Here is a 14084-nt window from a genome sequence, read left to right on the forward strand (position 1 = left end):
GGTGTTTTACCACTGGAGCTCTGTGCCCTTCCTTTGCTCTGCAGAAAAGGTTAACACAGACTGAGTTCTTGGCCCTGGCTGCTTCCCTACCTTTGAGGACTGGGAAAAGCTGTCATTTCCCAATGCAGTGATCTGTGAGGTGTGGAGATTTGTCACTCTCCTGCCCCACATTCCCTGGTGCACCTCAGCTGACACCCCTTTACAGGCTGCTTCACCCCCAGGGCACTTGCTGCTCTCCAGGTGAAGGGGGTGCAGCACACCAGTGACCCACTGGGCATAACAGCACCAGGACTGGGTGAGCCTCAAGCACAGGGCTTTTGGGGGAAGAGCCAGTTCCCTAATCCCTCATCTCCTACACGTTCAGTCCAATGCCAGTGTGACTTCAGGGCTAGGCACACAACTTCCCTTTTCCCATAGCTCAGTCTTCATAACCTGGAGTCTGTTCCTTGTTCTCTTCACTCCCTGCTGTCCATGCCCTGCAGAGCAGTGCTGCTCCTGAGCTACCAGGACATTGTCTCTGCCTTGCTGGAGGCCAGCAGAGAGCAGCTGGGCAGCAAGGGAGCCTGGCCCACGTCTTTCCTCTGCTTCATCACTGGGGAACAGCCAACAACTGTTGTGGCTTAATCACAGAATTGGTTTGGTTGGAAAAGACCTTTAAGATAATCAAATCTAACCATCAACCCCAGCACCACCACCATGTTCCCCACTGAGCCATGTCCTCAAGTGCTGTATCCATGTGGGTTTTGAACACTCCATCACACCTCTGGGTTTCCACCTCCCTGCTGGGTTAGGGCCAGATCACATATTAGTCAGTAATTCCAGTGAACTGGGTATCTTCACTAATGAAGGGTCTTACTGGCGTGTGTGAGCCCAGGAATTAGTTCTTCAGAGGAACAAGTTGGCTGCCAGACACAGCCCCCAGGGAGGAATGCTGAGTGGCCTACAGCCGAGCGTGGCTGTGCTGCGGGGAGCAGCAGGGATCCCTCTGCTCACCCTTGTGCTGCCAGACAGAACAGGGGAAACGGGAGATGCCAGATGAATTTAACCCCAGCCAGCACCTGCACACCACCTGATTCTTCCAGGTTATTGGGAAATGAGTGTCTTTGCGCCCAGCCGTGCAGCAGGTGAATGCAGGTGGACTGAAGGGGGGGCATAAATCCTAAAGGCTTAGTTCTGACTCCTTCCCCAGCCCAAATTTGTCCTGGCAGGGTGTTTTAGCCCAGCAAGGACCACAGGGCTGGGCCGGCTGGGACTCGGAGGGATCGTGGTGCCATCTCGTGGCAAAAATAAAGTAGAAATTGGATTGTGTGCAATGCTCGTTGCTCTGGCCAGTGCAGAGGAGCTGCAGGTGGAGTCGCTGCAATCCTTGTCCCTGGTCCTTGCCCCTCTCAGGGCAGGAGCCCCTGGTCCCAGCACCACACAGCCCTGGGGGTTGCTGGCTGGGCCGTGGGACAGTGCCACAAAATGAGTTGGTGTTGTTCAGATCTGACTCTAAACATCCAGGTACCTGTCCTGCCTCAAGGTGTTTGCCTTCAATCCAGCTGAGAGTTGCAAGGCACAAACATGTTTTGCAGCTCCAGGGAAGACCCTCAGGGCCACTGAGGAATGTGGAAATGGTATTTCCACCACTGAGAGCCAATGTTTTCTGCTAGATAAATAGATAGCTGAGTCATAATCAATGTTCTGCCATCGCTTGGCTGAGCAAATAAATGGGAGAGAGGTACTTTATTTCGTGGAGATATATTCAGCTGTGTAATTCATTGTGCTGGGGAGGGATCACTTCTATCCATCTGCTGACACAGGCACAAGTAGGATGCATTTTTCAAAGGAATCAAAGGAACCTGCTTTCCTTGGATGTTTGCAGCTCTGAAGGCTGCTGTGCCGTGGAGGAAGGGATCCATCTCTCTACTTGAAAGCTGAGGACCTGAGAGCCCACAGCAAGGGGCAGGTCTGAGGTTCCACCAGTGAATCCTGCAGAGTTGAGCCCAGCCCACTGTTGTCCCCTAGAGCACTACATTGCTGCCTTACCTGTCTTTCGAGGTCACACTATTTTCGGAGGGGTTAAAACAGGAACAATCCTGGCCTTTCTGAAGCCAAAGGCAAAAGTCTTTTTTTTATTATTTCAGCAAGACCAAAACTTCCTTCACAGGGTTTATATGCGGTTTGCTGCCCAGTTGCTTTACCTGTCTCTCCTTGCCTTCCCATCCAAAGCACTGAGCAGAGGGCCAGCACCAGCATCAGTGAGGCTGTGGTGGCAACCTTTGGTTCAGCCTCTGCAAGCAAGAGGCATAGAAGTGAAGAACTGAGGCTGTCCCCAGGGCTGACTCACAGCCCCATAGCTGAGCAATTTGCCCTGATGAAACGACCCTGCAGCTATGGAGGGTCTCCTGTTGAGCTGGTGTTCACTAGGATGAGCATATGCAGAACTTCTCAGCCATGGGATACATCTAACATTTTATTTGTTGTCACTCTGGGCTCAGGACCAACCTTTCATGGTGTTTGCATTTCTGTGTACTGCAAAGTTGGGTGCCAGGCATAGGAAATGTAATGAGGACATGGGATCAAAACTTTATTGGCTTCCCATGAAGGGGAAACAAAGAGTATGATAAAACACATAAGAAAATGCATGTGGAGGAGTGGGAAGTCACAGGCAGATAAATGAATGGGAAGCTGCCTGAGCCATATGTCAGCTCGAGTAAGGTTGTGGAATATAATGGAATGTGAGTGCCACAGAGAGAAACAACAGCCAGGCTGAGCTACAGAGGAAAGGAAGCCAACCCAAACCAGGTCTCGTTTAATCCCCGATCCCAATTCTCTGTGCATGTGTGTGTGTGCAAAACAAGCCCTGTGAAATGAGACGGCGTTTGCAGGGGAATTGCACGGCTGGTTCCAAAGGCCAGACCATCCCAGACACCGGAATGACTGCTGATGTGGGCTCTTAACATTAACCAGGATAGCTGAAGAGAGGGAACAGTCTTTGCTGCTATTAACAAGGTCAGGAAGGACAGAGATGCGTAAAACTAGCAGTGGGTGTAGTTTATTTTTCTGTGTCATTAGCCTTTTATGACTGGATGCTGGTGCAAATCTCACGTGGCCTCATGATTTAAATTGCAAACTTCGGAATGTAGCTCCTGTTTCATTCAGACTGGGGAGAAGTGTTGAGCTTGGTAGCAGCACTTGCTTATCTGAATGGGTTTGCAGACCCTGGGGCATCTTCCAGGACACTGTTCCAAGGCAGGAATAACTTAGTCCTCAAATCACATGAACCAATCTGTTTTTTCACTCTTGGTGTTTGACTTGGCTGCCTGGTAGGTGAAATCCTGATAGGATTTTGCTGTGAGATGTGGGAAAGCTCAGGAGGTACCTATGGATGGCTCAAGCAGTGTCTTTCTGTGGCTTCCAGCAAACTGTGGTTTGTTCTTCCTCAGGATTCTGGGCAGATTTCTGGGACGTGGTGAACCTTGGGAGCCTGGGTGTTGCCCCTACTGCTCATGGGCTGCATCCCCTCCACCAGACCAGCAGCTTGGTCCCTTCATCAGCTCCATGCACGGTCTGTCTTGAGAAGTGGGGTGTGATTGTCAGCACCATGGTTTGTGTTTGCATCTCCCCCACAGCACGGGAGCACAGAGCAGCCTGTGGGGGGCATGGAGCAGTGGAGGGGGAGTGGATGGAGACAGTGGGAAGGGGATGTGGTGATGAGGCAGCATGGGGGGATGGTGAGTTGGAGCAAAGTTGGGGTCTGGGACCCCCAAAGCTCTTGGATGAGGCCATGGTTATTCCCGCAGGACAGCACAGGTGGCCTGAGGCTGAGGCCGTAGTGTGAAAGTCGTTTGGGGGACGGTGAGGTCCAAGTCAGACTCTGAAACTCCCGGCTGGGGTCGGAAAGTGAATGTTTGGAGCAACCCTACAAAGAAGACAAACAGCTCCATCTTGGCCAGGCTTTCTCCGATGCAGTTCCGCCGCCCTGCAGGTGAAAGCAGAGTGTTTTACCTGATGGAAAACCCGACTGGAATGTTTGCCATGCACACGTTAGCGTCCGAGATGCTGCAGTGGGAGCAGGAGGGAAACCTTGAAATGCGCTAAAGCATTTTGGAGTAGAGGGGCCTGTGTTGCTAAAGGCTCCTGCCTGGTCTCTTTTGTCACAGCCACAGCCATCTGACAGGGTTATTACACATTTGTGGCGTGCCCTCTCCTCTCCTTAGCTCTTCCAACCCTCTCAGCATCTTTAACCCTTTCTTTGGAAAAGCAGCCTGATAGAAGAATGTCACCTTCTTCCAAAGTGGAATGGTTTGAAACTCACTTTTCCTGTGGAATTTATCCTCACATCCCACTTTAAGAAAAGAGTGTGTTTCTTCTTTACCACCCTTCTTTGTGCTATATTTAGCAGTGGGAGAGCTGTGCTCTGAGAGCAGCCATTTGCCCAGATGCAGAATAATTGATTCCATTCTGTTTTCTGGTTGCTTATTGACGGAGTTAGGGGCAGTATTTAGACATGAAGACCTCATTAGTGTGTATTGTAATGAAATGGCCCTGCCATAGCCCCAGCTCTGTGCAGAGCAGCCTTTTAGTTACCTGTGGAGAAGGGCAGGAAAGCTCCTTTCTTTACAAAATTCCCTTCAGCATCAAGAAAGTGGTTGGGGTTGAACTGATGTGGTGTCTCCCATTGTGTCTTATCCAGCAGCACTGAGGTAAGTGATGGGATTACAATTATACCCTGGAAGAAAAGTACATGAAGGCACAAAAGATAGCAAAGTGCTCTGTTTTGGTTCATTTTCTCACACAGACTTTGGTGTCCTAGGAGATTTGCTCTACCTGGGGTAGGTGGAGACCACGAGGGTTTTATCCCATCAGCCAGTGGAGAGACATCAATGAGACTGTCCCACCAGTGCCAAGGATCGGAGCCAAACCCCACATGGTGCTGTGGAAACCTCAAGTGGAAGGCAAGATCCTGCAAGTTCTCTGGCAGATATCACTGTATCTTGCTGCAGATGGCAGCAAGGAGGTAAACCAGGGTTGTCATGGAGTGGGGAAGTCCTGAGCATGAGAGGGACTGGATTGAGTCCTGTGGCACACTCCGAGCTCAGTACAGGAACTCTTCTGGGCATGATTTTGGGCTCTGTCCAGTAATTCCCTCTAAAGAAACCATCCTCCAGTGGCACTGGTGAATCTGGGGAGGGTGGTGGATTCCTGGGAGGGAGCAGTCACCTACCTTGGGAAGGAAGTAGCCCCTGAAGTGGGTGTCCACAGCAGTGCAGCGGGGCACGTGTGGCAGGAGGGTGATGAACCTCTGCACCTCGTGCAGCACCGCGTTGGTGTAGGGCATGTTCTTCCTGTCCTCGTATGTGGCCCAGCTCCCCGCTTTCACCGTTCTCCCAATCTCCTCCTGGACCTTTTCTGGAAGGAACAAACAAAAGGGATGTGTCCCAGCAAGGAAGCCAACTCCCTCGTTGGATTTGGTTTGGGGGAAAAAACCCCATTTTTTCCCAGAGTTTGAAGAGAGAGAGGATTCTTAAAGCAGCAGTGTGGATATGTTTAATTCAGGCATGTGGGTGGGTTGTTTTCTCAGCATCGTACTGGATTTCCACTCATCCTCTCTCCTAGCAAGTCAAAGGGGCTACTTTATTGTGACTTTGATCAGCACCTAGGTACATTAGGGATTCATCACAGTGAAGGGACAGGATTCAGCTCTTAAGTCAAAAGAGCTTCTGTGGATCTGAGGCCAGGCCTCTCCCTTCCCCATTTCAGCCTTGCCATGGACGGAGTAGGTAAAAGCTGCTCACTTTGAATCTCTGGGTATTTCATCATGAGCAGGATGGACCACTGGAGTGTGGTGGCAATGGTCTCTGTTCCGGCCATGACCAGGTCAAGTATGGATGCCATTAAGTTGTCGTCATGGAAAAGGCTGTCTTTCTTGTTCTTCTCCTTGAAAAACACGAGATGTAAGAGGAGTCATAAAACCATCAGTCTGAGTATTCAGCAAGCTCAGGAAACACTGCATAACCCAAAGCACTGCTGGCTGTGGTCTCGTGTTTGTGACCTGGGTGATAAAATAGACCTGATCTTGAATGCACAGCATCCCCCAGAGACAGAGCACCACAGGTGGAAGGTCTGGAGTGGAGTTTTGGTTCAACACCCATGTCCCCTGGAAGCAGGCTGAAACCCAGAGCCAGGTGCTGTTCACAGACTCAGCCTCACAGGTTTGGAAAGTGCCTGGTCTCTGCCCTGTACAGAGTAGATTCAGCTCATCCTACCTCTGAGGGACTCCTGCCCAAGGCCAGGTTTGAATCCCCCACAATGCTCAAAATCACCTTTCAGGCCATTTCTGCCTGGGCTTTAGAATTGTGCTAACTCCTCCTCCACACAGCTGAGTAGAATACTTAGTGCCTAGGGTCAGCCTGGATCCAGCTGGAAAGAAGAAAAAGCTCAGAGCCCAAATATTTTGTGTTGAATGAAATCAACTGATGTGTGAAACTGCCAGGCCTCTACTAAGTAAGATGCAGGGCAAGGTTAGGGCTTGTACTGATGATTTGTCATTCAAGTACTTACTTTAAGGGGATCATTCATCTTGATGGAGCAACAGTATCAATGATTAATTGATTTGTTTTCATAAAAAGAAAGGCAGAGTCAGCTTTCATGTGAATTCAGGCATTTTCTACTAGGAGCAAGTAAGTGATCTCACATTATTAGTGCTGCTATTTCAGGAGTGGATGAGAGTAGCTTTTGTATCTTAATTTTGATAGAAAAATGTACCAATTGTAAGAGGCTAGCATCTGATTTAAATACCACTGGAATAACAGCATGGATTTCAAAAGATTTACATGACATGACTGGAATCAAGACTCAGCAACTGTTTCAGCTAGAAAATCCAAAGGAAACATTGCAAACAGCCAACAGAGCTAAGCAGTCCAATACCTCTTGTTGCTTGAATATCAGTGCATCGATGTAGCTCCTCACACTGTTCTCGTTGATGTCCTCCCTGCTCGCCTTCATGTATTGCCTTAAAATGACACGCACATCTTCGATTTTCTTGAGCATAATCTTGTGGGTTTTGAAAAGAAATCCAAGGAACGGGTAGAAATTGAAATACTAATGAGAAATTAAAGAAGAGAAGCGTTAGGCCTGCAGAAATATCACACAGAATCACCTTGGCACATGCTGAAACAGCTTTTTCCTAAAGCACAACATATCAGTTGAGTTTTGTCTTTAGTAGCAATATCTCAGCATCCCAGGGACTTCCTGGGCAGATTTTCATAAGCTGAAATAGCCATAGTTCAGTTTTTATTTCAGCTCCACACAAATGTGCAGGTTGGTCAAAAGGAAAGTAGGCAAGGGGAGATTTTGGTGACCAAAGTGGCACGCGGAGAACTGTCACGTTTTAGGTGTGGTGGCTGGTTCTGAACATTTGAAAGCTGCTGAAGTCAATCTTATGGTTGGTGTGGCTCACATGCCAGTGTAAAAAAATTGTTTATCTGTGGGACAGGCTACTTACGTTTAAATATGGGGATCCGAGAAGAATCATAATTTCATCTATGAGTCTTAAGAGAGTGAGAAACGTTGGGTCCTTGTAGTCAAACCTGTCCCCAAAGAGCATGACGAAGGTGACGTTGATGGGAGCGCAGTTGAAGGATGGCAGGCTGAAAGGTTCCCCTGCAGCAGGAGCAGGTTGGGAAAGCTGTGAGCCATGGAGCAGCTGTGACACACAGGAGGCTGGACAGCCCCAGGATTGTCCCCAGCTCACCTTTGAAGGATTTGATCATCTCGATGAGGAAGTGGAGCTCCTCGAAGATTCTGCCTTCTATCATTTGTTTCCCCATGCCGAGGTTGCGCATGCTGGACACGGTGAACCTCCGCGTTGTCCTCCACAGCTCCCCGATGGAGAAGAACAGACCTGGGGAGCCCGTGAGAAATGTGCTGGGTTCAGGCACGGAGGAGCCCCCCACACCAAACCACACAGGGCACTGGGTGAGCAGGGAGCTCCACAGGTGTTTCTGCTGCCTGTTTTCCCATGGATTTAGGGGCTAAAGGTCTCCCCTTTCTGTGCGTCTCGTCCCTGTATCCTCTCAGCTCCACTCTTCCCATCTCACTGAGCCTGTAGTTTGGGAAAAGCAAGCTCCCTCCCAGCCCAGTTACCCCAGCCCTCTCCTGAGTGGCAGATGGGCAGCTGTGGCTTTCAGATCAGTATGGCTTGGCTGTAGAGCTGGGGGAGGTGTTGGTCTGAGTCAATCACAGGACATTTTTGACTCCACTGATTGCAAGTTTAGGGCCTCAAGCACCTTGTATCTCTGAAGCTTCTCCCTTCATCCTATTCCAGTCATAAAGGTAATTTATCTGTGTGGGATGGGTCTACTATACCATAAACAAGACTTTCCAAGGTTGCAGGTGGCTTGGTTGTTTACATTCCCTGCTACCTCTTCTGTGAGAGAGAAAAGTCTCTCACGGACTTAGAAAAATAACAAGAAGATCCTCACTAACAACATTTTTGTACCTACAGGATGGGATAATTCAGTCTCCTCAACCCTAAATGGTTTTATTGAGATTCCCAGCAGTGCTGTATTTTTAGCAGTGGTGAAAATACTGACATTTTTGTGGAGGTTTCTGAGCTCATGCCTCGATGATCTCTAGCACCTCCAAGCAGGGATGGCTATTTCATCCCATCAGAGTGCTGTAAAGAAAAAACTGAGTCAATAATCCAAAAACTACCTCAGATTATGGTCAGTTGAAAAGCTGTATACCAGCACTTCACATCTTCATCGTGGCTGTGAGGCTTTTAAATATGTCTGCTTTTCTGTTTAAAGCAGTGTAGTTTTAATTTGGATAGCAAAACCTTTTGCTCTAAAAATGTCGAAGCAAATTTCTAAACTTCAATTTCTAATTTTTCTTTAATTTATGCAACTTCATCTGGATCATTCCTTTTCTGAGACCATCTTCACAGCCAACAAAATGGCTTTTTCTGAAGAAAAAATGTTTCATGGGAAAATTTGTGACCATTGTTGCTTAACAGCCCTTGAGAACTTCCATCTTTGGGTCACCTCTGGGTGCCTCAGACTCGGGTTGAGAAGGTAACTGTGAAAGGACTTATGGTGCAATACTGATAGTCTCCCACAGGGATGCTTTACATGTAAATTAGCTCAAAAAAATACCTTTCTTCCCACTGATTCCTTTTATTTGTGTAGCGATAGATTCACCTATTGATATTATGGCTGGGTAATTTAGTTTCTAATTCCAATCCCAGCTTCAGCCTGTGACCAGCATATAAAGCTGCCTTTTGGTTCTCAAAGCTAAAGCCTCAGATGAAGCAGAGGATGGACAAAGAGCTAAAAGTGCTCTGAAATAGTCAGGGGTGGAAAGTTACCTTGGCAAAACTATGGGATTGTTTGTGGGGGTAAATTTCCAGCCTCAGCCTCTTGCTTCTGCCTGAACCTGTTTCAGGCTGGTCAACCTAAGAACCTTTGTGGGGAGGCAAAGGTGTGGGAACTGACATGACAAAGGCAGTGGGAGAAAGGCAAAAACCCAACAGCTCTGAACAGCCAAGCCAGGTAGTCCAAAGTCTCCTGGAAACGTGTGGAGGGTTCATAAACACGGTGGTGACAGCGAGCCGCTTGCACCAACATCTCACAGAGATTAACCCCACAATTACCACAGTGCCTTTAAAAATCCCACTCCTCCCACCCTTCAGCTTTTAGGATATGGATGGGCTGCAAGTGCATCAGCAAAAATGATGGAAAGCCAGGAGTCATTGCGTGCAAGGAAAGCCAAATATTTTCTGTTGGCTTGGCTTCAGAAGGGCCCATGGGGGATGTTTAAAAGCTGGGCTCAGGGGACGCACAGTTAGGCTGTATTTCATCACCATCATCATCATGGGCACTAAGCAGCAGTGTCGTCCCTCCCACCCACCCCCACTCATTGCTCTAGTACCGTTTCTGTTCTGAATTTGGTCAAATATTGGGATGGATGGTCTGTCTACAAACTCCTCTGTGTAGTTCACAAGCGCCTCCCGCACAACTTCGTACCCGGTCAGGACCACAACTTTCTGGAACCCAAAGTGGAGGGTGAAGATGGGGCCATATTTTTCTGCAAGCTGAAAAAAGAGGTGAGCTGTGATGGTCAGGAAGGGAGGAAACCTGCATGGAACAGCTCTTGCTTTCTGAAAGGACATTTTTCATTGTAGATCCTGCTGGGAATGGCTGCAGAGCCACTACCTGCAGAAGGACGCCTGTGAGCCAGAGCTCATCATGGTCAAACATTTTGTACAGATGCCTCACTGGCATCTGTATGGAATTCAGGCTTCTTGCTATGAAAGAGCCCCCACCCCATCAGTGCATCACTAATCTGTTTTTGCTGTTAAGGAGAAAATAAATGGAAACCAAAAAACCCACCCAGAGTTAAAGACTAGACCTCAAATGGCAACGAAAGTTGGCAAACCAGAGATAGACCAAAGAAGAGAAGGCAGTTCAGTGCAAACAATGATGCTGTCACAGAGGAAAGCTTTGGTCTGATGCTCCTGATGTCCTAAAGCACTCCTGCATCCTGCTACCAGAGCAGAGGAGCAGTGCATCTTTCACAGGACAAAGGGGGCCCCCAGCAGTACCCACCCAACAAACCCCAGCTGGTGCCAGCTGCTTAGTGCAAACACCACTTTTTGCTCTGCGTGGGGTGAGATGGAGGGATAACCCCTCTGGAGTAATCCCAAAGCAAAGGCAAACATAGGCAACACCAAACTCAGCCTAGCAAGGGACAGAAGCATGCGGAGGTAATTCCAAAGCGCCGTTCAGAGGCTGCAGCCGCGTCTGCCCAGCCCTGCTGGGTAAACTGACCCCAACCCTGACACTGCCCGTAACAGCTCCAGGTGCTGGAGCCTCACCCCAAGCTCATGCCTCGATGATCTCTAGCACCTCCAAGCAGGGATGGCTATTTCATCCCATCAGAGTGCTGTAAAGAAAAAACTGAGTCAATAATCCAAAAACTACCTCAGATTATGGTCAGTTGAAAAGCTGTATACCAGCACTTCACATCTTCATCGTGGCTGTGAGGCTTTTAAATATGTCTGCTTTTCTGTTTAAAGCAGTGTAGTTTTAATTTGGATAGCAAAACCTTTTGCTCTAAAAATGTCGAAGCAAATTTCTAAACTTCAATTTCTAATTTTTCTTTAATTTATGCAACTTCATCTGGATCATTCCTTTTCTGAGACCATCTTCACAGCCAACAAAATGGCTTTTTCTGAAGAAAAAATGTTTCATGGGAAAATTTGTGACCATTGTTGCTTAACAGCCCTTGAGAACTTCCATCTTTGGGTCACCTCTGGGTGCCTCAGACTCGGGTTGAGAAGGTAACTGTGAAAGGACTTATGGTGCAATACTGATAGTCTCCCACAGGGATGCTTTACATGTAAATTAGCTCAAAAAAATACCTTTCTTCCCACTGATTCCTTTTATTTGTGTAGCGATAGATTCACCTATTGATATTATGGCTGGGTAATTTAGTTTCTAATTCCAATCCCAGCTTCAGCCTGTGACCAGCATATAAAGCTGCCTTTTGGTTCTCAAAGCTAAAGCCTCAGATGAAGCAGAGGATGGACAAAGAGCTAAAAGTGCTCTGAAATAGTCAGGGGTGGAAAGTTACCTTGGCAAAACTATGGGATTGTTTGTGGGGGTAAATTTCCAGCCTCAGCCTCTTGCTTCTGCCTGAACCTGTTTCAGGCTGGTCAACCTAAGAACCTTTGTGGGGAGGCAAAGGTGTGGGAACTGACATGACAAAGGCAGTGGGAGAAAGGCAAAAACCCAACAGCTCTGAACAGCCAAGCCAGGTAGTCCAAAGTCTCCTGGAAACGTGTGGAGGGTTCATAAACACGGTGGTGACAGCGAGCCGCTTGCACCAACATCTCACAGAGATTAACCCCACAATTACCACAGTGCCTTTAAAAATCCCACTCCTCCCACCCTTCAGCTTTTAGGATATGGATGGGCTGCAAGTGCATCAGCAAAAATGATGGAAAGCCAGGAGTCATTGCGTGCAAGGAAAGCCAAATATTTTCTGTTGGCTTGGCTTCCGAAGGGGCCAAGGGGGACGTTTGAAAGCGGAGTCATTGCGTGCAAGGAAAGCCAAATATTTTCTGTTGGCTTGGCTTCAGAAGGGCCCAAGGGGGATGTTTAAAAGCTGGGCTCAGGGGACGCACAGTTAGGCTGTATTTCATCACCATCATCATCATGGGCACTAAGCAGCAGTGTCGTCCCTCCCACCCACCCCCACTCATTGCTCTAGTACCGTTTCTGTTCTGAATTTGGTCAAATATTGGGATGGATGGTCTGTCTACAAACTCCTCTGTGTAGTTCACAAGCGCCTCCCGCACAACTTCGTACCCGGTCAGGACCACAACTTTCTGGAACCCAAAGTGGAGGGTGAAGATGGGGCCATATTTTTCTGCAAGCTGAAAAAAGAGGTGAGCTGTGATGGTCAGGAAGGGAGGAAACCTGCATGGAACAGCTCTTGCTTTCTGAAAGGACATTTTTCATTGTAGATCCTGCTGGGAATGGCTGCAGAGCCACTACCTGCAGAAGGACGCCTGTGAGCCAGAGCTCATCATGGTCAAACATTTTGTACAGATGCCTCACTGGCATCTGTATGGAATTCAGGCTTCTTGCTATGAAAGAGCCCCCACCCCATCAGTGCATCACTAATCTGTTTTTGCTGTTAAGGAGAAAATAAATGGAAACCAAAAAACCCACCCAGAGTTAAAGACTAGACCTCAAATGGCAACGAAAGTTGGCAAACCAGAGATAGACCAAAGAAGAGAAGGCAGTTCAGTGCAAACAATGATGCTGTCACAGAGGAAAGCTTTGGTCTGATGCTCCTGATGTCCTAAAGCACTCCTGCATCCTGCTACCAGAGCAGAGGAGCAGTGCATCTTTCACAGGACAAAGGGGCACCCAGCAGTACCCACCCAACAAACCCCAGCTGGTGCCAGCTGCTTAGTGCAAACACCACTTTTTGCTCTGCGTGGGGTGAGATGGAGGGATAACCCCTCTGGAGTAATCCCAAAGCAAAGGCAAACATAGGCAACACCAAACTCAGCCTAGCAAGGGACAGAAGCATGCGGAGGTAATTCCAAAGCGCCGTTCAGAGGCTGCAGCCGCGTCTGCCCAGCCCTGCTGGGTAAACTGACCCCAACCCTGACACTGCCCGTAACAGCTCCAGGTGCTGGAGCCTCACCCCATGGCAGCAGAAAGCCCCAGCAGCTTCTCCCGCAGCACAGCCCATGTTTGCTGAGCGCTGGGGTCACAGGAGCCGTGTGGACAGCCGGCTGTGACCCCCGCTGCCTGTTTGCTCACTCTCTCCGTGACCCCAGTGTGGGTCATCTCCAAAGCCAGGTGGGAATGCCCGGCAGCCCCAGGAACAGCCTCGTCCTGCACACAAGGACAGTTTACCACCGTGAGTGGGGTAAGTTGTCTTAATTACAGGTTAGGGGAAGAGCTCACAGGTTTTTCCCTCTGGTTCCTTAGCACAGCCTTCCCATCTCTCTCTTGCACTGCCTTCTAGACTTTAATGCGTATCCCATTCATCCAGAGAGAAAGAGATTTTGCAACGGAGCATCTGGATTTGGCCCTCTCCGCGGCAGTTTTGGGGTCACTGCATTGTGGAATTCCTCTTGCCAGATCTCCGGGGCATAGAGGAGGGAAGCAATTTAATTCATGTTAGTTATATCCTAATGCTTTAAAAGTTTCTGGGTGTCCAAGCTGTCAAATTAATATTTCAAATCCCACAAGCATTATAGACTTCCTGTACATCATCACAATTACATGAAGAAATCCCATATTACCCAGAGGTCTTTTTTTAATGGTTGATTGCTCCTAAATTACATTGCATCAACACAGACATTGACTAGAAGAAGCCCAGAAAGATATTATAAAGCTATTTTCACACCTTTACAATTTAGTTTGAATTTAAAAAGACAGAAAGTTCTCACTGATACATCCCAGGCAGCTTTAAAATCTATGAGGGTCTGGGTTAGGGGTTTTTTTTCCTACCTTCATTAGTGATTTATCTTGCCTTCTAAGATCCACCAAGTGCAGGTTACCAATGATCGGAAG

At 48.3% G+C, this 14084-nt stretch overlaps 1 protein-coding gene across 2 annotated transcripts in view; it reads right to left on the reverse strand.

Moving 5' to 3' along the window:
* Positions 1-2543: 2543 nt before the first annotated feature.
* LOC103615436 (cytochrome P450 2W1) overlaps positions 2544-14084 on the reverse strand; it is a 12235-nt gene continuing 694 nt past the window's right edge. Inside the window, exons 2-10 of one of the 2 annotated variants that reach the window (XM_017734129.1) lie at positions 14022-14084; positions 12262-12424; positions 7739-7888; positions 7490-7647; positions 6913-7086; positions 5781-5922; positions 5210-5394; positions 4573-4714; positions 2544-3964 (exon numbers count right to left, since the gene is read on the reverse strand). In XM_017734129.1, coding sequence (XP_017589618.1) covers positions 3774-3964; positions 4573-4714; positions 5210-5394; positions 5781-5922; positions 6913-7086; positions 7490-7647; positions 7739-7888; positions 12262-12424; positions 14022-14084 — 1368 coding nt within the window. In that variant the 3' untranslated portion in view covers positions 2544-3773. Of the gene's footprint in view, positions 3965-4572; positions 4715-5209; positions 5395-5780; positions 5923-6912; positions 7087-7489; positions 7648-7738; positions 7889-9915; positions 10851-12261; positions 12425-14021 lie in introns of those variants that run through there. The other variant, XM_017734131.1, reaches the window with a different exon arrangement.

Source organism: Corvus brachyrhynchos, unplaced genomic scaffold (genome assembly GCF_000691975.1).
Source record: "Corvus brachyrhynchos isolate BGI_N302 unplaced genomic scaffold, ASM69197v1 scaffold5, whole genome shotgun sequence".
In the NCBI taxonomy this organism is placed as follows: Eukaryota; Metazoa; Chordata; class Aves; order Passeriformes; family Corvidae; genus Corvus; species Corvus brachyrhynchos.